The 26,791-nt window shown below is 40.5% G+C and overlaps 2 protein-coding genes and 1 long non-coding RNA gene across 22 annotated transcripts in view; 2 read left to right on the top strand and 1 right to left on the bottom strand.

Annotated features, from left to right (window-relative positions):
- Nucleotides 1–6,297, top strand: part of LOC136446849 (rac GTPase-activating protein 1-like) — a 15,193-nt gene extending 8,896 nt beyond the window's left edge. For 5 of the 7 annotated variants that reach the window (XM_066445466.1, XM_066445468.1, XM_066445469.1 and 2 more), the window contains 10 exons: nucleotides 53–106; nucleotides 529–593; nucleotides 884–944; nucleotides 1,168–1,276; nucleotides 2,643–2,748; nucleotides 3,149–3,281; nucleotides 3,683–3,821; nucleotides 4,356–4,400; nucleotides 5,008–5,140; nucleotides 5,350–6,297. In XM_066445466.1, the coding sequence (XP_066301563.1) occupies nucleotides 53–106; nucleotides 529–593; nucleotides 884–944; nucleotides 1,168–1,276; nucleotides 2,643–2,748; nucleotides 3,149–3,281; nucleotides 3,683–3,821; nucleotides 4,356–4,400; nucleotides 5,008–5,140; nucleotides 5,350–5,416 (912 nt within the window). In that variant the 3' untranslated portion in view covers nucleotides 5,417–6,297. The remainder of the gene's footprint in view (nucleotides 1–52; nucleotides 107–528; nucleotides 594–883; nucleotides 945–1,167; nucleotides 1,277–2,642; nucleotides 2,749–3,148; nucleotides 3,282–3,682; nucleotides 3,822–4,355; nucleotides 4,401–5,007; nucleotides 5,141–5,349) is intronic. The other 2 variants (XM_066445470.1, XM_066445472.1) reach the window with 1 other exon arrangement.
- LOC136446857 (uncharacterized) lies at nucleotides 5,612–7,745 on the bottom strand. The gene is made up of 2 exons (XR_010757655.1): nucleotides 6,726–7,745; nucleotides 5,612–6,339 (listed from the first exon to the last, which is right to left on the bottom strand). It is a non-coding gene; the product is annotated as an uncharacterized lncRNA (long non-coding RNA).
- Nucleotides 7,746–7,847: 102 nt separating this feature from the next.
- On the top strand, nucleotides 7,848–26,673 carry LOC136446852 (cAMP-responsive element modulator-like). 14 transcript variants are annotated; one of them, XM_066445482.1, is made up of 8 exons: nucleotides 7,848–7,975; nucleotides 13,636–13,775; nucleotides 15,178–15,272; nucleotides 16,292–16,416; nucleotides 17,131–17,271; nucleotides 20,928–21,107; nucleotides 23,455–23,626; nucleotides 24,815–25,009. In XM_066445482.1, the coding sequence occupies exons 2-8, from the start codon at nucleotides 13,650–13,652 to the stop codon at nucleotides 24,963–24,965; spliced, it is 990 nt and encodes a 329-aa protein (XP_066301579.1). In that variant the 5' UTR covers nucleotides 7,848–7,975; nucleotides 13,636–13,649; the 3' UTR covers nucleotides 24,966–25,009. The 14 variants fall into 14 exon arrangements, with proteins under 14 accessions (XP_066301579.1, XP_066301577.1, XP_066301585.1 ...); XM_066445480.1 differs by having other exon boundaries at nucleotides 7,849–7,975; nucleotides 13,636–13,850; XM_066445474.1 differs by lacking the exon at nucleotides 7,848–7,975 and adding an exon at nucleotides 13,375–13,399 and having other exon boundaries at nucleotides 13,636–13,850.
- Nucleotides 26,674–26,791: the final 118 nt, after the last annotated feature.

Below are 26,791 nucleotides of genomic sequence, written 5' to 3' on the forward strand. Positions count from 1 at the left end.
AACTGCACTTGGAAAGTTTGCTCAATTTTGTGTTTCTTGCCTGTTGTTACAGCTTGAGTTGGAGAACTTCTTGCCACCATATGGACCCATGATACCAGCTCTAGTGGTGAGTATGGTCAAAGATTTCAATGTTCCTCTGTCACTCATTTCCGAGAATCTGATAATTTGATCATCATACGTTTTCCTACGAAAGAGAGAGCAGCAGTGATAGGAAGGGGGCATGTAAAGAATAGGATGTAAATTTAAATGCAACAGTACTAAGAGCCATTTTGTCCCTTTGTTTGTTTGATTTTAATGCTGTCATTGTGGTATTTCTTAAAAAATGAAATTTGAACTAAATGTCTTTACTATCTTGGAAATAGCTTGACCTAAAATTGATATTTTTCTATTAAAAAAAAATAATTTAAATTCTATTTCCATACTCAAGTTAAAGTGCTTACCAACAAGCTTTTGACCAGTCCTCTGGTCCTTCTCAAGTTGATTTATTGCGGTATTGTGATATTTTTCTGATAATGTCTCCCCTTCCAGGTTCACTGTATCAATGAGATAGAGTCCCGGGGAATGCAGGAGGAGGGACTGTTCCGGGTTCCTGGGTAAGGATGTTTTACTTGAAACTCTTCTCAACATCCCGTATAATTAGCTACGTAGTGATGGCAGAAGGGAGAGACAACTTTGTTTTTCACCATTCTTCCGTCTTAGTGATTCTCAGAAACCTCACAACAAGTTGTCAGTTTTGTGTATCACAGTGTCTGTGCGTTTGAAGTGTTTTGACTGTAAGTTTTGATAATGGTCACTGGAAGATATCCTTGCTCAAGCGGAGTACTAGATACCCGGTAGCTGTGTTCTTGGTCCGTGCTAAGAATTATCTTTGTTGTCCATTTAGGTCTGAACCAGCTATAAAGGACTTGAAGGAGAAATTCTTCCAAGGCAAGACTCCAAATATGGTAAGAACTTCAAGCATTCTGTTAGTAAACAAAGGAATTTCACAGTCACAGTCAATCGTCTTCTATCATTTCACAAAGCCAATGTACGTGTTAGTACAAGTTTTATTGCCGTATTGTGATGTAGAATAGTTAAAATGGCCATATAACTTTATAAGAAGAAGGCTACTTCACTACTTTTCTGTTACAATGCCTTAGCCCAATTTTCTTGTGCCCCTCCTTGCAGGCTAAGGAAGACATCCACGTTGTGTGTGGCTGTCTCAAGGCCTTCCTGCGAGGTCTCAGGGAGCCGCTGGTGACCTTTGGCCTTCACCCCACCTTCATGAGAGCCACAGGTAGGTGTCAATCAACAGGCACTGTTTTTTTCTTGTTAGACTGAAAGCGGAGTCAAGGTCATGTGCATGTACAGGCAACAGTCCTGCGATGGTAGGGCAAAAAGCCAATGTATGTTTTACAGCAGTAAAGAAATTCTTTCTACACATCATGCTGTGGAAAGCAAGAAATGATGAATACAGACTCAAATCAGTGTTTTTGCTTTGTGGAAACATTGTGATGATTTACCATGTTTATAATGTCTCAGGTTTTGATGTTTTATTTAGTACTATGAGAAAGAATTAATGCCCCTCGCCTCGTGGATCATAAGCAATGCTGCATTTTTTGCTTCTAAGTCAAGTCCTGCCAATTTTCTTAAGACACCTGCACATGGGAATAAAGCAAAATACAGGCCAGAATATGACCGAAACAAGTTGAAGTTGTCCTAAAGTCAAATCTAGGAATGATGATAATTGTGCAGAACAGGAGGAAGGCAGTTATTAATGTCCAGTCGTTTGGAAAAATTAAATGATCTATAACGGAAAAGTCCAGTCTTCCATACATCTGAGGCCCTTTCTGCCTTTAGTCGTTCTGTCAGGTCATGGCTGGGAACTGATTATGGTTACATTTCAGTTCTTTCAGCACTTTTTACTCATGCTATCTACGTTCCTCTTTATTTCCTTGTTTCTTGCAATACTCCCTCGGGCATCGACTTGTAATGAACTTTCTATTTTCGTTAACATGAAAGTGGCTTTTCCGCCCTGCGGGAAGCCCTGATCTTTTGATTTCTAATTGTGTTTTCTTGTCAACCTCAGAAATCAGTCCACAAATATAGCAGAAATGCATTAAGAATGGCCCTTGGGAATTCCTGGTCTGAAATTGAAGTGCCAATGAAAATCTGTCTTCTCTCCAGTTTTTGCTTACTGAAGTTATTTTGTCAGTATCATTTGCTGTAGCAAGAATGGCCCTATTTGTTGATCACCAGAAGGTCACCAAAATGAACAGAGGGTCGTGCATATTTTTCCCCTGAAAATCTACTCCATCATATTTCACGGGGCCACACGAGCTTTGAACATCGGGCAATCCCAAAATATTGCAAGAGCACACCAGGCATATTTCTGCCAAAAATGATCTATTTTCATGCTATTTTACAGGTATAAGCACCTGTGTTTCAATGAATATAGCGTTACTACAAAACAATAAATAAATATATTAGCGAGAGTACAATTATAATGCAAAATAGGACGGGACTGTCTCAATGTGGTTGTTGACAGACGTTGGTTGAATGGACAAGTTTGACTATACAATGTCCAGGCTATTAAAATGGGTGTTGTTTCTTTGGAAAGTCCTGTTTTTATATCTTACATTTGTATTCTATTTCTGTTCCAGAAATCAGCGACGAGCAGGACTTTGCAACGTCGCTGTACCAGGCTGTGAGCGAGATGCCACAGGCGAACCGCGACACGCTGGCCTTCATCCTCCTCCACCTGCAGAGGTCAGTGGTCAGTCCCCTCATCAGGGACCAGTCATTGTTGTTATTAGAGGGGTTATGGAGAGGCAGAAGGAACTTTTTCCACCCTAGGCTTTTTGTCTCTGCTGGAAACGAAATGTTTTTGTTTCAATGATCACTGTTCTTTTTTTATTAGCATATAGTTAAGCTAAGGCAATAGTTTGGGTTGTGATTTTTTTGTTTTGTCAACCAGTGTTTTATAATCATTGGAAATGTAGATATGGGAAAACCATATATCCTGCTCACAGTACGCTTACAATTTGGAAATGCAGTACAAATTTTGAATCTTTAGAAAATTTTCTACTGTACAGTGTCTCCAGTATACTAATGAAACTGTTTTGTTCACCGATTCTAAACCTTGTTATTGTCTTAACCTTGTATTCAGAGTGTCTGAGAGCAAGAGGACCAAGATGGGAATGTCGAACCTGGCCAAGGTGTTCGGCCCCACTCTTATTGGCCACGGAATCCCCGACCCTGATCACATGACCATGTTGGCTGACACACGCAAGCAGCCCCGGGTAAGAGAACGTGCTGTTGTTTATAATCTCATTTGGATGTTTGATGAGGTTAGTAGAAACCAATGAATACCAACTAATTTTGTTTCATGTTAGTTTCCTTATAAAATTAGAGTTATTAAGATCAATCAGCATAGTTTCGTATATTTTTTGTACGTCTTTTTGAAATTCAGTATGATAGACAGAAATCTTTATTGACACAACAAAGCACAGCGACTTTCGTAAGGTCTTGGTCGTGATATAAACTATAATAAATAAACAGCATAAGCTAATCTGAGAAAATGTTTCTTGGTATGAATTTCAACCGAATTTCTTTCTGGTGAAAATCACAAAACCCACAAATTAAAGCATTTCACTGCACAAAAATCTATGATAACAGATAACGCCTGACCTTTGACCCACAGGTAATGGAAGGGCTGCTGCTGATGCCGTCAGACTTCTGGCGGAGGTTTGCGGAGGAGGACGACGAGAACCTGAGATCTCCCGCCGTCGGAAACGTCATCACAAACCCCTACTCCATGCGCACTCCCGAGGGGAGACAAGGTAACGTCCTGTTCCCTGTTTGTTTAATTTTAATCTGCGTACAGAGATAGCAGACTTCACCCCCTTACCTATACTGCTTTGCAACCCTTCTAGTCCTACAGACAAAAGTATCATTACTAAGGGTGTATGGCAATGTTACATCGTACATGTACATACAATCATACACACACAGAGAGACGAGTCAAAAATAATGCTTCACTCCCTTAGGGGTAAAACGGATAAAGTTATGACAAAAGGGAATGATTTAAAAAACAAAACATATTTCCAGACTAGCATTGATGTACATATTTTTCGTACAGAAATTTGTATTTGTTTATTGGTTCGGCATGCACAGGTTGTTCATAAAGAAATACATGAACAACTTTTTCACTTCATTTTATCATCAAAAATTTTCAGTCCTTACGGTTTACCATAGTAGTAATACTCAGCACAGGTGTTACACAGAAGGGCAGTTATATCAGCTGGCTAAATACAAATGTACTGGTAAAAGTTAAGGAGTAAAGAAGTTCATGTTTCACGTCTTATTCTCCGCAGAAGATGGCGCAAAAGATAAGACCAAAGAGAACGCGGAGAATGCAGGTGAACTGCATGGTCAAAGCTTCACACCAAAAATTTCACGCCTTAATGATCTAACCCTAATTCCATGCCTTAATACGCAGCGGTGTCTTCTGTCGCTAGGTGTCTTGTTTTTGTCCTGCGCAACTTGGTGTCCCAGAGCAAAGGAACACATTGGTGCACTGTCTGTCAGCAATATCATATTTTCTCATGGTGGATAGATTACGTTTTCCTCCCTGCTAATCCTGCATTCATGCACAAAATTTGCAGTGCTTCAAATACCCACCTTTAATTTGCATTGAAAATTGAATATATAACAGCGGATGTATGCATATATGAAATATAATTGTATAAAGATTCAGACTCAGTGGTAAATCACAAAATTCTGAGTGATTTTTTTTTTCTCTGGGGCTGGTGTTCTTTGAACTCTTTTGGTGGCAAATACCTTAATGGATGATTACTTACTACTGTACTTGATTTCAATGGGATTTCTTATACACAGGCAAAAAGGCTTCTCCCAACTGTAAGGCAATATTTTCAATGCTGTTGGGAACCAATGAGAACAAGAATGACTTCACTACATGCCTGCAGGTTTACAGGAATATCATGTGTTTTTGTCTGTTGTACGCAGCTCCCAAGGGAAGCATGTTGGGACCCGTGCGGACGACGCCCAACTCTACAGACACCGGGGTGAAGAAGTCGGGATCTACCAGCTCACTGGACAGAGCCAAGGGCTTCCTATCACGAACACCGCTCACACCAAGGTGAGGGGACCATTTAGGACTAATAACATTATAATCAGTGCGTTTGTGTGTGTAGTTGTGTGTCTGTGTTCGTGTGTCTGTCTTTGTCTATGTTATTTACTTTAAATCGTTAATAGATACAGATACAAAGTAATGCTGACACATTAGATCTAATACTCTCCATCTGTAAACAATAAAGTAATCATGTTTCTCTTTTCCCCTCTTTCCAGGTTTGGTTCCAAAAGTGCGAAATCTACAAGCAAGCGAAACTTTTTTGCCTCTCCCATGCTGAAGTGATGGGGATAGATGATTACCAAGTGATGATCTCAACAAAACGATGACGAACGATATCAAATTGCCTCAACTATTTAATGACGTGTTTGCTGGGCCAAAGAAAATCATTCTTTGTTTCTTATAGATTATGCATTACTACTTAGCGGTACAACTCTATTAAGACATAGTAGCGGTTTACATTTTTGTCACAGCTATGTGACAATGTTGAAATGTTGCATTGGTGGCAACTATGTATACATAAGTTTGCTGGATTTTGTTGCTCAAATAGTTTTTTTTATGGCTCAGTCAACATGTTGTTAAGTATTTGTCAAACCTGCTCGACTCAAATATGTCCACTTGATATGAACTAGTCTAATAATTGTATGATATTAAGAAATTTTTTGTTCTTTTGTAGGAAACGAAGGAAGAAAAACATTACAATCACTAGGTGAAAATCCAGTTACTTAAAACCTGTATTTATCGAAAGAAGGCTACTGAAATTCTAGTATATGTACAATGTATGTTCATATACGTATTGTTATGACAGTCTAAAATGAAATTCTTTGTAACACACCATATTCATAGGTTTTTAATATTGTAACAAAGCACAGCATAGTCATAGAAAGGTATAGAAAGGAACGGCTGTGCTACAGTACATTACAGAATATACTACTTTTTCATGGGATAGTTATGATTTCTTTGAAGTTTGTCAGTAACTGCTGATAGTGATATAATAGTTTTGTACATTATAATTCAGATAACAAACATTGTACATTTGTACACTGCTGGTGGCGACCTAGAATTTTTAAACATTTCATTTAACTGTACATGTTTACCCCTGCATAGAAACTTCTGTCACCTTTTTTCTCTCCTTTTGATGTAAATAAAAGACTTGCAAGCATGTAGATGTGCGATGATGGAGTTTTCTGGGTCCAACATTCTTCTACCTAATAAGGAATGAAATGAAGGGGGATTTTATCTAAAGGTAGACTGCGTGAAGAAAAAGTATGTTTTACGTGGTATAATAAGAACAAGAAATGAAGCAAAATCATACAAAAAATCATGACGATCTTTTAAGTTACTTGTACTCTCTTCAGACAATATTGGCCACTGCAGTTCTAAACAAAAAGATGCTAGGCCAAGGGAGCCCAAACCTGCACCTCTGTCCCAAGAGCTACCACTAAAAAAACCAGGACCATAGCACAGTGTTCAGCACATGAGATATAAAAACCTGGTGTTCTGCTGCAATACTGTAGAAAGCTGCTAGGAGGCCCAATTGATCAAAGTTGGCTACTTTATTAAAACTGATTGGTTTTGCGGAATCCCTACCCACCTAATTTTGCCAAATATCAGGATCCACCCACAGTTTCTGGAGCATGCTTTCCACTCACAGAAAGTACTGAAAGCATAACCTTTAAGTTCTTAGCGAAGGTAATTACTGGATTTACTGATTGATAAGCGTTGTTTCCTGTCGTTCTTTAGACGGAAGCGCCAGGCTTCACGCTGTTATCTGAGCCTTTTGGCGCGGAAAGTACTCAAGCCGCTTGTGCGTCATGGCGCTGACGTCGTCATTACGTCACTCACGCTCACCAAAGCACTGGTGACAAAAACGTCAACTGTCAAGAGGGAAACGTTGTGGTAATGATACCAGTTATCATCATTTCCGGTATCTTTGATGCTTTTTCAAGTTGGTTGCTTTATGGCCTTGAAAAAGTTCAATGTTAATCACCATCCCCTTCTGGTAATCATAATAGTACGATCCAAAAGGGAGGGAAAATAAAACCGCATCACAAAGAAGCAGATCTCTTGACTTGCCGCGCATAGCAAATAGTTCTCACAAATAGCCGAGGACGACGCCAAAACGTGGTTCATTTTGAGATACACTCTTACAGTAATTGCCACCAAACAGCGTGATATGCTTTTTGAGATCATAATAGTAGCCGTTTCTGACGGATTAAGTATATTATGAATTTGTGCGACGTCATGTCTGGTTCTGGTCAGGGATCTTCAACGCAAGATGACGACCCGGTGTAGCATACCATTCAACCTATCGCAAAGAAACGTCCTTTTATAAATATGAACATAAGCTTTTAGCATCAATCTTATACTTAAAGATGGAATTGATTTTATATGTCTTATATACAATGAAAACCAATATGTTGAGCGACTGGAGAGCTACTAAGTTCCATGTATGAAAGGTTACATCCGCTAAAAACACCGGGGTTAGTTTGAACGCTACACCGTACCGACGCTATATTCTTATCCAATGACATTGTTTGCTGATGACGTCAAATGATGTCATAGTCACATGGCCAATCATGGCCAATCAATTTCCGCATTGGTGTCGCAAATCATGACATCATTATTACCTCATCATCACGTGCTGAGTTCTGACCAATCCAATCGAAGCATTTTGATTCGGGCGGTTGAGGCGGAGTGGTATGGAAGCCGCGATGGAAAGTGGTTCGGCTGTGTTGTAGTTTTGTGGTGACGCGGTGGGTGTATTTTGACGTGGCGCTACGTATTCCCCACGACATCCAGTCCGATCGCGCCTCGCGCCGTGACGATAGACCCACGTAACCGGTAAGTACTCAGCTGAACAACCACAACACAACAGCGTGCAGCTCCTCCACCCTGCAGAATATGCCTGGGTCGGGAGGTTTGGGGCATTTTGGGGACCAGAACCCGCTCTTTCTGTCGTGTCCGCTTCCTGGCCTCAGTATTGCAGAAAGTGTCGTCTGGTCGGGCCCGCGCCGCAGTCTGGGCGCTGTTTTTTCTGCCATGCTGGTGCGAGAAGCCACGGACATGGAACTTCTGACGATGTTTGGCATCACCTGATGCACGTGTGGCACGTGAGGACCAAACATCGTCATCTCTGTGTGAAAAAAGTAGCACAGGGGCGATAAAAAAGTACTTCCTCTCGTGTCCCTCCCTGGAAGCGCCCAGTTCTGAGGGAATTTGGGGATTTTGGGGGGCCCGGGTTGATAACACTTAACAGTGTAGCCATAGGCCATAGTAGTTACGTCAAAAATTAGTATAATTTACCATTTACAATATTTCGCGCCTACAACTACTTCTGTACATTTTGATATTGCTAAAGTTATGTAGGGGAAAAGGGGCAATTTTTAATTCCTTCTTGTCTTGTAGTCAAAATAGCCTTGTAGATGTGTTGACAAAGAGTTAGACAAGTTGGAAGCACAAAGAAGTAAATTTATGAAAGTGGAAACAACGCTTACGTAATATTTTGCCAGAACAATGCATGCAGGAAAATATAAACGGGAAATTCTGTCCTACTTTTACCTTGAGGACACCTTTTTGCTGGCACAATGTCAAAAGAGGAAAAAACTTATATAGTTTTCAACAAGTGAAGGTACACCATTTTTTCCTGATCTAACAAAGTAACATATGGATAAAAGTTTATCTTAGAATGTGTACATGTTTTGACGGTACAATAAGCCTAGTTTTTAGATCATAACATTTAAACAAATTATTCAAATTGCATATTTTTATAATGTGTGAGCTAGACGTTTTTTTCTTGGATCTGTTACTACTACAGTCAGCTATCAGCGTTGTAGTTTTGTATGCTTACCAACATAATTTAAGGAAGTAGATGTTTTTGTCCAGTTAATTTTTTGTTTGACTGCAAAATGAAAATTTTATGATAGTTTCATGTAATGGTTTATAAAGCCATAGATTTGAAAAAAATTGAACAATTTCTAACAAATCGAGTGGTGATTAAAACCAGTTAGTCACTGTTGAAATGTATATTAGATAAATTAACATTCAAGTGTCTTACATATTAAACTTATTTCTTAACATTGGTCTAAACATTATGTTTTAAGATCTCAAGAGCACATTAAAGAACCCAGAAAGATGCACGTGGCTTGTATAAAGATTAAGCTCCTTTAATCTTATTTGAACTTAAAGTTGTCCTTACTGTTTCCAAGTTTAGCTGTCACACTAACGTGACTAGTAACGTCACAGGGACACAATGTCACAGTCAGGTCATGGCCTTAACATTGACTGTCTCTATTTATACATTCTGTTGATAGTCATAGGGGAAGGGTCATACCATTACATTTTCTAGTAAGTAAAATATGTGATAGGTAGTACATGATTGTATATTTGTAATTCTAAAAGAAGACTGCATTGTGGCACAAGACCATTGTGGCTGTATATTAGGAAACAGAATGTAGACTAAACAACTGCACAGAACAAAGACAACTTTGTATGTGGTAAAATGACTCAGGAGGAATTAAAAATAGAAGTTAGTCATTTATGAAGAAGATGGGATATGCAGTATTATTGAGAAGTTTATTGCAAGTTCATGCCCGTGGGCTAATTGCAAATACATGATAAAAACATAGGAAAAACATACATGCGTCAGTAAACTGTGTCTGACTTTGCTGTAACAATAGGTTACTGGTACTATATACATTTGTTGGCTATATCTAAATTAGCTGGGTTTGACTTCTTTTTTGGAAGCAGTGGAAGACGAAAAGTCCCACTTATTATACTACTAGTACCTGTCCAGTAGTCGCTGTCCTGTGTAAAATGGAGCAATGCAAATCAATAGAGCTTGTCCTTCCCTTATTTAACTGATAGTTTAGGACTGGAAAGTGACTTTACTCTTGCCGCCCTCCAAATGTCCACTTTTACGATTTGCAGAAAAGTTCTTGAGGATGAGATTGCTGGAAAAATGCTAATAACTTGAGAATTTAGCATCCAAAAGGGTTATGGAATCTATAGTAGGCATCTGCAAAAAGATACTCTCATACAGGCTCGGTTTTACGTGAATCACACTGCCGATAACATAATATTAACTATTTTGAGCTTCACAAATGTAGCCTGGCTATCACAAATGGTCATTTTGAAATAAAAACAAGGAATTGTTAGCAGTCTCACAGTTGAGTTTCTGGTTCCAATTAGTTGGTAACTGGGAAACCCTGGTTCAATACTGGGTTGCGGATGTCTCAGTTGGGGCTGCACCTGTCTTTTGGAAGAGGCATAACATTCAAACATGGGAGTCCTGTGTTCAAGGAGGTGTCTCTAGCACGTTGAAAAGAGCGGGTTAGCAGCACCTCCCTGTAAAAATATACCCTGCTACTGAAACAACAAGTTAACTAGCTACCCTACATATGTGCCACTAGGCACTACAAGGGTCTGAACAAACTTAGTAATCTATGTTTGCATGTACTATATAGTGTTTAACCATCTCTGCTTTTGCATGTTCCACTTGTTAAAGGTTAAGTCAAAACTTCCATAGACATGCTGTATTGCCGAATGTGACACCGGGCATTATAAATAAATGTTAGCATTTCGTGTTGTCAGGAGTAGCAGCGTGCTGGCCGTGATAGCGGCAGGGAATGGAGAATATCAGGTTACAGATTGACGTCAGGAAAAAGAGCGCTGTATGTCATCGGTACGGCCTGTTCCACTTCAGAAGTGGTAGGGGGTGGTCAGGGGTTGCATTTGACGGACACATCTGAAATGTCAAAAGGGATTTGGATGTGGAGGAGGAGGAATGAAAGACGGTGTTTTTGAGATGTTAAAACTACTAGCTTCCAAGAGAAACCAGATTTCATTCAATGTAAAACATACTTTTGATACATTTGGTAGAATAGGGAAAATTTAATCACCTTACCCTCGAAAGTAGGCTTCAAATCCCAAGATAGTCCAATTTTATGCATACAAACACTAGATTTTGTGGCATATTTTGGTATTTCCCCATTCGCTCTAGGTCGCAGTGACCCAATCAACATCTTAAAACTCGGTTATTTGACCAAAAAAGGAAGCTACTCCAACAGGCTTGGATTGAACTTGTCCATTTTTCTGAGAAAATATTGACTTTGTAGGTGTCTGTACCCAGACTCTCTTGGGGCTACGCCCACTCAAGGTTGCAGGAGAGATAAGTGTTTTTCACTCTGTGGGTCTTCTCCAAAAAGCCTGGCAAACATGATAAGTTGTACTTGCCATTTTCAGAAGGGCACACATGAAATACCGAATCTGAAACTGGTCTGGATAACAAAGCCACAATACAACCGACCAACGTTTCGGAGTCTGTCACCTCCTTTAGGACAGTTTTGTTATGCACTAGAAGTTGCAGGTGTCACTGCTGAAATGAGGCATTTACATATATAAACAAGGATAGGTATGTCATGCGGTGTTATAATATCAGTCCCAAGACTAAAGTAGTAAATACCTCATTTTAGGGACAGCCTTATTATTAAGTTATAAACACAGTAGGTACTCCTGTAGTCCTATTTGTAAAGTCTGGGACCGCATCTGTTAGCAGGGCACCTACTCGTACATGTAGTGTGTAAAAAACAGTCAGAATTGTCCTGAGGAAGGTGACAGACAGTCACCCGAAACGCCGGTCTTGGATAAAACACTTGGTTGTATACTTTGTTATCCAGCGACGACATACCAACTGGAATAAAACCGGTATACAGTCAGAAAATGGAACTTGTTTTGACAAAATTTGCCTCAATGTAAAATGAAAGCTGCCAGTGGCTATTCAAACACGTGGTAGCACTGTCCTTAACTACATGTACTGCAGCACTGTACGAAAGGTACAAAAAATGGAAGTTCTGCTGCAGTCCATCCAGAGGTTTGTAAGTTATGACTACAATTTGTACAAATATCCGGAAACAGGCACACTGACATACACACACACACACACACACACACATACAAAACAATACCTCCGTTTTTTTGGAGGTAAATGGTTGTGATGGTCAGGTAGTCCTTATGCAGAGATGTTCACAAGCACAGTTTTACCTGTACTAAAAAACTATGTGCCAAGCTCCATGCCATACAATAAAAGTGTGTTTCAGTCCCTGTGGGGGAATGGATCCGCTGAAAGTGCCTGCTTTGGCTGGATTACAGGATTTTTCATCTGCCCACTATGGCATTAGTCTGTTTGTAAACACCACTTGCTTGGTGTTTCGTTTCCAGAGAGCACACGTTTAATCCTTTTCCCACATTCTGAACTCTTTCATTGTCCCTTGATTCTGATTGGCTGTTAGGAGCTCACGTCAACGATGACGTCTTTTCTTCCTGAGGGGTATGTAAATTAGCTCCCGCGGCGGTCGAAGGTCCTCGAACCGACACACTGATAAGATGATTGTTTTCACCACACAAAAAACTGCAAATTTTGCTTTTCTATAATTTCATTAAGTGTATTTGTCGCCACGAGTTAAACTCGTGACAAATTTTATTTTAAAAATGGATGAAAAAGACAAGACATCTGTGATGTGCATGCCGCCGATGGTGGTTGGACTTCCGGGAGATGCTGTGAAACGCGCTCGACTTGGTTCAGCCCGAAACAAAAGTACACGTGCTTGCGCGGCACGTGGCCGGGGCACGCCGGCACTTAGCTACTGAGAACCTTACCTATAAGCACACAGGTGCTGGACGGATTTCCCAAATGACAAAACACTTTTAGAGCTCTGCCTGTGATGTAGACAGAAGGGTAACCATTACGCAGACGGGGGAGGTTGAGTCATCCTCGCTAAGACGTAGGTTCGATCCGTATAAGGCATGATAACGGACACGTACTCCTCCTGTCATGTATATAAATATGAGCTAAACAACAAAATCGCTTCCATTTCTGGTCATAGAAAGTTTACAGACTTCTGTTTTGTACACTTGTTATAAGCGACGCTGACTAAGTCCCTTGTTCCTCATGAAATTTGATTTGGACCGCATTTCCCTAAAAGGTGAGTTAAGTTGGGATACAAAATTGGACTCAAACTCAAATCGCAGTAACTTACCTGGGCATTCTTGGAATCAAAACACCTTCCCCTGAATGGAAGATGGGTTTAGTCATATTGGAACAGTGCTGATCAAGCTTCTCTTCTTGGAAGGGAGTCACCTGTGCTGTATACATTTTTCACGTGAGATTCTTGGTCCCGACTTTCCTCTCTTTCCCTCGACTTTCCTCAAAGGACTAGACGCTCGAGTTCAGACTGGTCAGGAACAGAGACCTCTCTGGCGTTATGACTGGTATTGGACTGTTTGTTTTGGGATCATGTTTCTTTTTCTCTGCGGTCATTTTCTTGTTCCTAAACATGTGTTCTGCAAGTTGTGAAAGTGTTGTTCATCTCTCTTTTAATTTCAACTGCAGAAGTATTGCATGAAACGGATAGTTTATGTTTTTCGAGGTGGCTTTTTAGAGTTTAAAATGACCATTTCGACGTCTGCTTGTAGTCAACAAAGTTTCTTGTTTGCTTCACCGGCAGGTAAACAGCACGACATGGATGGTAGCATCGACGACAAGTCGGAAGACTCACCAAGCAGCTCCGGATCCTCCCAGCCACAGAACCTGTCGACCGTCGTCCACACCATCACGGCGGTGCCCACGGCCATCCCCAATCAACCGGTACAAGTCCAGTCTGTTATCCAGCCTACGCAACAGTCAGTCATCCAAGCAGCGGGACAGATACAGACCGTACAAGTAAAGCTCGATCATTTCCCGCCGTTTCTTCGTAACGGGGATTACTCGATTAGCACACTTCGTTTGTGTTCTTCAAGTATCGTACACATAAAGTCGATCGTTTCCCACCGTACCTTCGTAACAGGAATTACTCGATTAGCACACTTTGTTGGTGTTCTTCAAAGAACTGGTGCACTTTTTTTTTCTGTGGCGTCTATTGTTGTTCTTTTGGTCTTCAAATCTGGCCGACCATCCCTCTAACAAGATTGCGTCCCCAAAAGCATGGTTGCCCATTCTTGAAAAATTGTCTGTTACAGAAATGTTGAGCGGTTGTAAAAAGGATAACTCATTTATTGCTTTTCGTTTGTATGTTGAAAGGAGTTTTGCAGTGGGCTGTCACTAATAATATTCTGGATTAGCCACTCTGTCTTAACCACAATTACAAACGACAACTGAAGTCGTTCATTTCCTGCGGCTCTAGTTGCCACTAGGTTTAACCAATTAGCAGACTTCGTTTGTTGTTCTTCCGACTACGAATCTCATTGGCTGTCGTTAACAAGATTTTCCCGAAAAGCCAGGGCACTCTGACCCGGGAAAACTAGACCCTGTTGCAGAAATGCAAAATCCTCTTTGCTTGTAACCGATTTTAACCAATTAGGGCATTTTATTCTTGTTCTAACTCCAAATCGGTAACAAGCGATAACCTAAACCAAGGAGGTTTGATTTTTAACCTTCTTGCCTGAACTACCTCTGGTACTCTAACCTTGTAAAACGACATTAGGTCACTGTTTTATAAAACTGGACTTTTCTTGTAATGCAAATTTTGCTATTAGCGTATTTCATTTTTGTTCTTGTTGTCTTGAATTGTCCAGCAAATTGGGGTTAATAAGATGGGGTGCCCAGAAAAATATTGCTCGCTGAATAGCGGGACAGATTTAGCAACCCTGTGTTTGAAAATCTCACCGGACCAGTATAACCGCAGACCATTTTACCTATGTTGAATAGGTAATTTCAAGAAACAAACTGTACCCTAAACTGCAATAACTTGTCTCGTGGACTTTGAAAAACCACACACAACAGCTGACATTGTCTTGGCTTATAGTCTTCTGTTGAACCATCCTAGATTGTCTTCACATCATTAACATATCAATTCAGAATTTTGGTATAAAACCTGGTTCTCCTGTTCTTCTCTTTACTTACTGGCAAAAGATAGGGGCTGCTGTCTGAAACGTCTGACTGTTTCAAAATTTTATCCAGTTGCTTGAGTAACTGCTATTTGGCGTATCCTTGTGAACTGTAGTTGTTTGAAGTTGTTCTAAAGAACTCACCTGCAGAATTTCCTTCCTAGGTGGAAGAAGACGGAGAAGGGCACCTAGTCAGAACAGACACAGACATCGGGATCGAGAAAAGGCGAGAAATCCTCTCCAGGAGGCCATCCTATAGGTTAGTACATCTCTTCTTACAATCTTTCAATCCTTATTCGTTTAAATTAACGTAGCAGAAATATGCATGTACAATATACATGCACTCCTGAATTGCATTGATCTTACAAATCAGATCTATACACGCAGAGTGCAAGAACGAAGATGAAAACTGGACTTTAACACAACAACACTCACTGTCAGTCTGCAATTGTCTGTTGTACAGGCAGATAGTGTAGTGGAGAAAGCAGTTGTGCAACAAAATATTGAAATACTGGGAAGTAGGAAGTCTTCTTAAGAATGAAATGTAAAAGACAGTATCGAAAGTGTTGGTTTCATGCTTGCTGGTGTGCGTTACCTGAAGTAGTAAGAAACGAAAGGAGAAGTAATCCAATCAGAAGAAGTCAATGAAAGGTTGATTGTCTTGTGGAAAAATGGCTTCAAACTTAAGCTTTCCCTTAGCAGTGGCTTAGCAGAACTAGAGAAATGATTCTTGTTTTAGTGGTTTATCAATTCTGCCCCTAGACTCTGACTTATGTGTCTGAATACATGTGCCTGCTACCGGGAGAAGTTGAGTATTTTGTGTCGGAGACTGTACGTTGGTGGTGTTCTGTCCAGAAGCATCCATACCTTGATTATGTTAAGCTACCCACTTAACCCACTCAAAAAGAGTGGGTGTATACTATACCCCCGTATATACAGGCTCAAGTAATCGTACCCCTACTACTCTCGTCCGAACCAAACTCGAAAGAGCTTTTTCCTCTGCATGCTGTTTTTCCATTGATATCCTTATGTCGTTCACATCAACTGGACTAGCGTCGGCTTGTAAGTTGACAATGTAGGTGACATTGCTTCTTAACTTTTTAGTTAGAGGTCTTTCTTGGAATGGTAACGAATTGAAAAGAGCCCCTTAAGAAGTTTTTGATAATTGTACTACACTTTTTAGTTGCAGTGGAGATTCAGATAGTAGTGTAACAAATCAGCACACAGAAGTCAAATGTTACGTGTACACTGGACTGAAAAATCTTTCTTTCCTTTTAGGAAAATCCTGAACGAGTTGTCGTCAGCAGAAGCCCCTGGTATAGCCAAGATTGAGGAGGACAAAGAAGAAGAGGCGGCGATCACATCAATCCAGACAACCATCCCCAGCTACGTACAGACCTCAGGTAAATCATGCGGATTGTTCTCTGTCTTGGAACTTGATTGTTATTACAGGTTGCTACCTGTTTTCACAGTTCATTGCTGATGTAATGCTGAAAAAGAATTTTTTTCACCATGTCTTGAACTTGTTGAAGTTAACACATTTTGCATATGTCCATGCTGTAAATTGAGAATGTGAGAAGCAGAGAAAAATCAACCTTCAGGCTCAGTTTCTCAAACGAAATACTGGTTTTTAATCACATTTCTGAATTGCTCGGGGCAGTGAGGTGGATACTGTGAAAAAGGTAAGTAGAGTCAAGTGGAAAACAGCTCATGGAAATGTTGTATTATTTCAAAGACACCCAAAAACGGGCCTTGAAAATATGCAAACCTGCCAATTTCAAGAAAGTAAGTTGTTTCCTATATATTACTTTACAAGCAACTTTTTCCTTTTAGCCTTGCCAAACATGAATGCAAGCCTATTGGAGTTTTCTTTTTACACAACCAGTGACTTCTTACTTGCTGATGTTTCGGTGTCTGTCAGACACCTTCTTCAGAGCCTGGAGTACTCTGAAGAAGGTGTCTGACAGACACCGAAATGTCAGCAGGTAAGAAGTCACTGCCTACCTACCTACCTTAAGAAGTCACTGGTTGTGTAAAAAGAAAACGACAATATCCTATGTTCTACCAACCTGGTGAAATTATTTTCGGATGAATGCAAGCCGCTTTCTCCCCCACAGAGTGTCCAGAGCCTTCCTCCCACCTACCTATCATCTATGGCCCCCCTGTTCCTCTCCCCTCGGCACGCATGCAGGACCATAGCAAGGTTCAGGGCATCGGTGACACTAGTCAGGACAGCTCTAGCTTCAAGAAAGTCACAGGTTCAGTCAGATCAGCTCTAGCTTAGTGTTCTTAGCTCTAAAAATGTTCTTAAAGATGTTAAAAGCTTTTAATGATTTTGTGTTAGGTAAGGTTCTACCAGGTTGTGTTTGTTTGTTTCTTTGTTTGTTTTGGTTCTACTTAACTTCAAGAAAGTCACAAGTTTAGTCAGGATCAGCTCTAGCTTGTTCTTAGACAGTTCTGAAAATGTTCTTTGAAGACGTTTTCAAGTTTTTTGTTGGCTAAGATTCTGCTAGGTTATGTTTGTGTATTTTGGTTCTAAAGAGTACTAAACTTCATGTAGTTCCATGTTCACAACGTTGACTAACATGCTTTCAGGCAAGGAGGATGTCTGTGTTTGTTCGTTAAACAGAGAAATGAACAACGTCTGTATGGATTCTTTATGGATAGATTTTGGCTTAAGGATTAAATATTCCAAAAAGATGTGAACCCAAGAATTTTCTACTTTTGCAAAAGAAGGCAATTTTCAGCATCGTGCCGCCTTGGGAGACATTTGCAATCTCAGAATTCCTTTCTAGTTTTGCACGCTTCAAGCTACCTACCAGCTTTGTTTCAGAACACTGTGAAACCATACCATTTCTTAACCTTCTCCCTGCTTAAGTAGCCTTTTGCCACCAAATTAGTATTGGTTACAGTGTTAAGCAGCAAGAAGAGGGTTCAGGCCAAGATTTTTTCATTGCGACAACGTGAAAGCGCTGATATCGAATATTGCGTCGTGGAAAAGTTGGGCTTTCTTCTTCTTTCCATGCCACCTCCAATGAGTGACGACTTGTATGATGCAATACCAGAAATGGGCCAAATTACTACAACACATGACGTCAAAAGCCTTAGCTAAGATACTAAAGGATGTGGTCCACATGCTAGCAGATCAAAAAACACGTTTTGTGAGGCAAGCAGCGCCTGGATCAGGTGGCTGACGTATGTGTTGACTAATTGCAGATTTGCATGTCATTAACTTGGCCCAGCCACTTGAGTTGTTTTGGTCGACAATTCTTTAAAGATTACATGTGAAATATGCAAGTCCTCACGTTAACCCCATGTAGGAAACGTAATAGATCGTGTTCTATCCATCTCTATCGACATGACATTTAGTTAAAATGCTGAGACAGCTAAGTGAAAGTATGATGTAGTGAAAACAGGCCTTTCAAACAGCCAACATTTCAAAATGTGCCAGGAAATGTTAGAACATTGGATCCTCTCTTATCCTTAAGTCCTGCCATCCATCTAGGCCTCTTTTATCTGTAACTGCCCACACAATAGTAGCAGAAATTGTAAAGGTTAGGTGTTTTAACTTTATTGTAAGAAACATTTGTCCACTCACTGTTACTCTGGTTTTTAGACTAAAAAAATCACAGACACTCTAAGCACAGACGTCAAGCAGGTTAATTACAAATAGTTGTTTTTTTCAGTTCTTTCATGGTCAGGTGGGCAAAGGGCTCCTCCAAACCTTGGCAGAGGCTGAAAAGATAGTCGTTGAGCGTGAAAAAGGCAAGGCTGAAACAGGTTGCCATTTGTAGTTGTTGGGCGCACGTGACGCGGGGATCTGACGTGGCTTAGCTTGTGGGCGTCATGTAAATGTTACAAGAGCCCCAAGTCACGTGCGGGTTGGCGTAAAAGGTTGAGGGGAGAGCCGAAGCGTGGGGCTTGTTTTCCCCCGGTTGCCTACTGTTCGTAGGCGGTGCCCACGCGGTGACTTTTAGGCCGCGCAAACACGGTTTTAGGGATAGCGGCCACACGCTCATTTTTATTGCTTCATTCAAGTTTATTTTGGGAGGATTGGATGAAAGCAAGAAGAACTCTGGAAATCTTGTTATTGATTTTCGGAAAACAACTCTATCAATTTTATGTTCGCATTTGTTTTGGTAGGAACATGAAAAAATATCATGATAAGATGTCCAAGTGAAGACACAGCTGGCATGCCAAAAACAATAAAGCTAATCAAATTTGGATGGATATGAAATTAAATTAAAGACATACTATAAACTATGTTGGTTTACGCAGAGTAAAGGAGGAAAGCACTCCTGAGAGTTAATGAGCACTGATGCAAAAAAATCGAGGTAAAATAAAAAGGCTGTGGAAGGAGAGAGATGGTCTCCGCCTTCCGATAGGGTACCCAAGACAGCCCTACGTCATCGAAAAGGCTGTGCGACCTTTAACTTTTTACCGTCCATGAAATGGAGATGGTGTGGGCCTAATGTTTAATCCAGCTGTGTCACTGCCTACGCAGGGCTTTCTGTCGCTTATGACGTCGTCTGGCAAACTCTGCCTTTCAACTATGCTTAAATGATGTACAAAATGACGAACAAATTGGTACGCGTACCGACTACTTTAAGTATGTAATACCAGCTAAGAAAAGCACAAGGAACAGTCGTGCCGTCATAGCTAATATAAGCCTTGATTGCTAGTAGCTATTGCAAGTTTGTACAAGAAGATACTAAAGGCTTCAATAGTTGGAGAAGGTTCTGGAAGAACTGGTTTGGGTGTTAGCAGGAAGTTTTCCTGAATTACACTTCCAATAACTCGCATTGTTGCAGGTGGCATAATAGAAGTATTTTGAGCACCCATTTGGGGTTATATTCGCTCACCAATTCAACACGTGATGAGAGACGTTTAGCATCAAGTGTTTGCATCACAAAAGCGGGAACATTCTTGACTCCAGTGTCTGCCGTTCACTCCAGCTTGTAGTAACGGATTGAGTGCTTTGTGGCGTCAAAGTTAAAAATCGGTGATAGTGGAAGACGTAAAGCCAAAGGGAGAGGAGTTGTGAAATGCACGTGGCCTAGTACTCAGGTGTAGGCCATTCTACGAAAAATGCTATTAAAAGGTTTTCATTCAGACCGTCCCTTGCCACTTGAGAAATAAAAAGCTCCACCATTAAGCCCTATTTGAAGACGAGTGGCCATTACGACGTCTCTGTGCTGACAAAAATATCTTGACGCGTGCACGCGAAAGAGGACCTTCTTGATAAAGGAGAAAGCCTCAAGCGCTACATGTTTTCGTAAAAATTTCATTCAGGTCGAAATGTACCCAGGTGAGGATGACCTATGTTTTAGAAACGTGAGCGTGGGCGGCTTCGGAAATTACAAACAGGCAGAAAGAGGGACTGGATAGAGGGGTATTCAGAGAAAAGGCTAAGTAGAAAGAAGCAACCTGATTCCGTGCTTTATATTAATTTGTGACCTCGTCCTGATCTAGAACAATCTATTGAACTCCAGTTCAAAATGTATCACTATCAGGGAACCCGTAACCAATTTGTTTCTGTTGGACATTTTTCGTGGATGAAATGCTTGATTTGTGCATCAAACTCTCCCTTTTCCTCTCTCTCTCTCTACCAAAACCAAAAAGTCCTCCTCTCGAACTGGGAGAAAATGGAGGTTAAAGAATAACCTGTGTTGCTAAGGTGTGGTACTTAGATAGACAGACATTGCCTTGGCTTGCTGTGGTAGCTTGAATTTTTGTATCGTTAGCGTTCTTGTAACAACAGCGGAGCAGACCATCCAGATCGCAGTGGCCAATGAAAACGTAGGCGATAGAATGACCTGTGTTGCTATGGTACCAGCCTGTGGAACTTACATAGACAGACATTGTCTTGCTGTAGAAGTTAATGTCAATTTTTGTTTCGTTTTCGCAACAACAGCGGGGCAGACCATCCAGATCGCGGCGGCCAATCAGAACGAGCTGACTACGCAGGGCCTTCAGACGATCACGATGACGAACGCAGGCCAGGGCGCAGTCACGGCCGCAGCCATGCCGGCGGGCACCACCATCGTACAGTACACACAGGGGGATGGATCGCAACAGTTCGTCACTGTACCAGGTAGGTTTCCCTCTCAAATCCATTGTTTTCATCTGGTCACACATTTGTACCTGCTAGTCTCTACCAGACTCAGTGGGTTACTGAATACTGTGAATGCAAAAATGTTTGCGGTGGTTTTATGTCTGCGGTTTTTGCGGTGAACTATTTACCGCGAACTTAAAGCCACCGTGAAAAAATTGCGTGACTTTAGCGCTACTATTGTTTCAAACGCAAACTCAAAAGCACTGCAGACACTCCATTTTCTCCCTACCGCAAGATCGAATCCCAGCGAACATTACTGCATTTACAGTAGTAGACATTAAACAAAAATTAAACATCTATTAGGAATTATCTAGCCATTCAGTTACAGTTTACTTTCAATAGAATAGAATTGAATGATTTTAGAAATAGATTTCAACAAGTTTTCAAATCAAAAGAGAAGTCTGGTTGAGACTTATAACAACCTTTTAGCTGTTTTTTCTTCTTCAAAGAATGGGACAAGGGAAAACAATGAATATATTAAAAGTTAAAAATCTACTGAAAGTGCATTTCACCTAATCTCCAAGCAGATCTACACGGGGCGCCAAAAATCGTATATGCTACCCAGAGAAGCTCCAGCACGGGGCTGACTGGAGCTTATCTGGCTGACTGGAGCTTCTCTGGGTAGCATATACGATTTTCGGCGCCCCGCGTAGATCTGCTTGGAGATTACATTTCACCTGTCTAGAGTATCACACAAGTGTGATGCAATGGTTTGTAATTCACCTTGGCTGAACCCGAGTGTAAAATGTGGAGAAATTCCCTGCACATATAAATGACATCAATATACCTTGGACGTAGCCAGACACCTGTGAAATTGGAGCTGCATTAAACCATTACTACACCTGTGAACTAAAGGGCAAGTGCTTTTCCTCTTATGCCCTTGCAAATATCCCACATTCCTGCTTTGAATCAACAGCAGGTTTCCTGACGTTTAGTGGACGCACCTGTCCCTGCTACATCAAAATACCGCTTACGCACATAGCCTCTATACGATCAAGAAACATTTGAAACCAGGACCAAAGGGGTTGTGTTTTAACCTCTAGCACTCAGAAGTAGCTGTTTGGCACCCAGTTCCCTATCGGTTACAGAGTTAGGCAGCAGGGATAAGGTTAAAAGAACACGTCAGCAAGTATCATATTGGGGTTTCATGTGCATTACCACTAAAATGGAAGCTACTACGTGTAAGGAGTTAGATTGTGTAGGATTTGTTTCTCTTGAAAGAACCAGTAGAAATTTCTGTTGAAAATTTAGGCAGCTTTTTCCTGTGTAATACTATGCGGCAGTCAATATTATGCCATACTCAAGGTAAAAGATAAGACTGAAAAACAATTCATCTTGAAAAATATTTGACATTACTAAATTGTGAAAGGAACCTTCTTCTTAAGTAGAATTCAGCCATAGAATGAGAAAGATAACAGGGCTTGAAATACCCTATGCACAAGCAAGTGAAAGTGAGTTACAAATATAGCCAGCTATCACTTTGTGCATGTGGCATTTTTCTGTATTCTGTTGTAAGAAGTTGGTACTAAAAGACTGTTGTTTGTTGGAATATATTTTGATATGAAATGTGCATATGATTTAATCTCTTCACCATTGGTAAATTTGAGAGAAAAAATTAGAAATTGGAGTGGTTTGAACTTTGACTAACTAAGTTGGTGTGGCTCTACCTCTTTCTGCCTATAATATAATGCTTGGTATAACATAACACAAGTCACCTTAGATCTAAAAAATCTAAAAGGTAACTTACAGATCCTACATTTCATTTTGTAACTGGATGTACAGTGGAGTTTTACATCCCATCTAAAACAGCATTTCTCGTTGCTAAATTAGATTATCCTCTGTCAAAACATGTGTACATTTTTATGTACCTTTGGACACATTTGACATCAAAAATAATAGAAAACCTATCTGATATGAAGAGGGATTAAGTGACCAGTGTTCAATTCATTAATTGGCATTCATATTGTTCTTTGCTGTATTGCTTTTTTGTACAATCTCAAAACAACTTTCTATTTCTCAAATCATTTGTCACGTGCATCAATGAAGGTTAGACATCCAGGTTATAAGATATGCCAACAGACAGTTACTCAAGCAACTGGAAAAAATTTTGAAACACGTTTTAGACAGCATCCGTTATCCTTCGTCAGTGACTAAGGAAAGAACTGGAGAACCCTTTGCCATGTGTTTTTTTTAAATCTAAAATGATTCCAAATTTCTGGTGTTTATTCAAATCTAAAGTGGCTGGTGTTGCGTAGCTTTCTTGCATTTGTTTTCAATCCTCGCTGAGCTGCTTTCGAGCGCGGCCATCTCACTCTCAAAACGACAGTTTCCATCTCTCCAGCCGGCGAGGTCCAGGCGTACCAGATCCGAGCGCCATCGTCCCTTCCCGCGGGGGTCGTCATGGCAACGCCCACCGGCATCACCAGCCCCCAACAGCTTGCGGAGGAGTCTGCACGGAAGCGTGAACTGAGACTCATGAAGAACAGGTACAAAAACAGGTCCATGATTTCCTATATCTTCTTGTTTTTCTGCCTGCTGTCTCGTTACCTGATGTTACAGTATGGACACACCACCTATTTCCTGAAAATGACTATGAAAAGAAATTCAATTCTTTGGCCAGCAAGAAATTTTGTTTGCGCATTATACATCCAGTTGATTGTACTATCACTGTGTCAGTTAACCCAGTTTGCTAAAACCAAATCAAAATACTTTGCTATAGATGTTTTCAAAACACCAGTTAAAAGTATCAACCTTGTTCAGAATTGAAATATCTACTGAATGTTTTGGATATGTTAAAAAAACATGTGAATAGTGATGATTTTAGACTAATGTTTTAGCCATATTTATTAAAAAAAGCATTGTTGACTAGAAAAAGAAAATACAAAACTCTCTTGAAGCAAGCTGGCGGTCTACAGTCTAACTTACAAATAAAAAGGTCTGTACTTCTTTTTGAAGTATTCCCTATGTGTGTGCCCATGCTGCTCCTCAGATAACATGTTAGCAGTTATTGTCAAATGTCAAAATGACCCGGAACTTTCCAGCACTCAGCCTTCTCTCTCAATGCACTGAGTACAGTTGACTATCAACAAGTGGGAAATTGCAAATAAAACACATTTCACACCTTTTTAGATTTAAGCAAATGTGACTGCAAAACTGGGTTCCTTCTTAATTGGAGCCAAATTCTTCAAGACCCCAACTTTTTTCTGAAAACAGGTCTGAACCGTCGAGCCTGTCTTACCCTTTACTCCTTTAATCAGTCTGAGTCTTGGAAAGTTCCGGCGCCTTTTTGTCTGTCCATTGTCGTACTTTTAATGCAGCTGCTGGTTGTGAAAACGTTTGTTTGTTAACATGAAATAGAAGCACATGTACATGTGTCTCATGACGATTTGCAGTCCTGTCTGTTTAACCTCAAATGTTGTCTTTAAGAGTTTGAAGGAATTTTCCCAAGCTGTTTTTTGCTCCGTCTTAGCTGAGGTTTTAACCGTGTTGCTTGCCAATCTCCTGTAATAACAATGTCTTAATTTTTCTTTAAGTTTCTTGATTAGCTCGTTTCGTCTTTGCAATGCTTCAACACCAATGAAGGCCTTTCTAGCCTGTTGAAAAATCCTGTTCGCTGCAATACAAGCTCTTTAGCGTTTTTATCCGGACTCTTACAATATTGCTTCACCTTTCTGGTCGACCAACAGAGAGGCAGCAAGAGAGTGCCGACGGAGGAAGAAAGAGTACGTCAAATGCCTGGAAACTCGCGTGGCCGTCCTGGAACAGCAGAACAAAACCCTCATCGAAGAGCTCAAGTCCCTCAAAGAGCTCTATTGTCACAAGGCAGAGACAGAGTAGCCGTAGGATTTTGTACTTCCAAGAAGGGAAAGAAAGAAAGAAAAGTTAGCATTTTTCGTGCAAAAAGACAAGGAACAAAAAAAAAAGTCTGTCCATCCACATGTCCACTGTTGAGAAAGGGTTTGTGTGTTGTGCACACGTTTGGGGAGACGCAAATATCCTGACATGTTCGTATTCTTGTTAACCGTGCAGAGTGGCAGCCAGGGAGTGCCGGAAGAAGAAGAAAGAGTATGTGAAGTGTCTGGAAAATCGCGTGGCTGTACTTGAACAGCAAAACAAGGCTCTGATTGAGGAACTCAAACAGCTAAAAGACCTCTATTGTCACAAGAACGAGTAGACGCTGGTTCCTACTCACTGTCGGGGGTGGTTGGTCGCAACTTGTCGTTTGTGAGTTGTCGGCGTTTCCACTTGTAAATATTGGTGCTGTCTGTGGTCGGATAAGGTTTTAAGGGGATAAAATCTGTCATGTTGTATGTCAACTGGAAAACGTGTAATTCTACGTGTATGTATCCCACAGTGCGGATTGAGAATGCAGTACGACCTGTAACCGTTATGTACTTTGTGTCGGCCATACCACCTCCACACAACTTGTGTATAAATGCTGATGTAGATTTAAACATGTGATACAAGGGGGAGAGAGAGAGGCAAGTTTGTAGTCACGACGCTTGTACAGAGGGTGAGCTTCACATGTGTCGGCATCGTCAGAGTGTAGCAGACAGTTGTGGTTCTTGTGGTCCAAGCTCACGTCTTGTTATGTTGCTGAAATCTAAAAACAAGTCGACAAATTTGCTTGTCTGAATAGGCACAGTGTAGTGATTTTGTACTAAGTACATGTACGTCAGTTGTAAGGAATTAAGACCAGTTAATAGTCATTTTGTATGAAACTTTTTGCATTTGTATCACCAGCATTTAAATGTATAATTTTTAACAATTCTCAATAACCAGTAGCCAGGCCTGCCAATGTGTAATGATCGTACATTGCTGCCTGTCTTTCCCCCATATATCCTGCGTTACCACGTGATAATTTTGTACAGTAAAGGACCTTCACTAATCCAGATAGTCGCTTCATGTATGAATGTAGAATGAATTTGAATATTCCCAAAGCTATTTTTGTATGGTTGCAATGTATGTGTTTTTATGGTAGCTTTAGCTACAGTGGTATGTTAGCTTTTGTATGGTAGAGCTTGTGTCGTAGATTTATATCACATTCCAGTCTTTATAGTGTCTTGTAACGGGCTACAACTTTGTATCATTGTCTAACTTGTGATGTCGTTGGTAGGAGAGAATGCTAGAAACAGTCGTAAACAAACATACATAAGAGGAACACAGAACATTTTAGATGTTAAAACGTGGTAAGTCGGTACGTTTTGTAGAGTGGAGCAACATTTTGTGACTTTCACCATGGTTTGCCATAAGCAATAAGTTCACAGAATTATTAGACCCTCTGTTAGCTGTATGCTAGGTAAAGTGTTGTCCATATTTTACAGGTAGTATGAACATAGAGATTTAATCCAAAGTGCTGGCTCGAGTTGGAGCTACCGAAAGTGCATTGCAGTAAATGCTCTTGTTTGTACTCGAATGGGTTTAAAAAGATGTTCATTTGTTGGAAAGGAACTGTGATGGTGCTCTGGTTGGGAATGATGACCATGTTTATTTTCGAATATCATTATACTCTGTTTATTTATTAAACTGGATAACAACACCCAAATCATGTTTTTATTGTTATTTATGTTGATCTTCCGATAGGGTGGCAAGACTTAAAAATTTGTCACCCGGTAAATGTGGTTTGCAGGTATGTCTGTGCGTGTGTGTCTGTATTTGTGTGT

Source organism: Branchiostoma lanceolatum, chromosome 13, assembly GCF_035083965.1.
Source record: "Branchiostoma lanceolatum isolate klBraLanc5 chromosome 13, klBraLanc5.hap2, whole genome shotgun sequence".
Classification (NCBI taxonomy): Eukaryota; Metazoa; Chordata; class Leptocardii; order Amphioxiformes; family Branchiostomatidae; genus Branchiostoma; species Branchiostoma lanceolatum.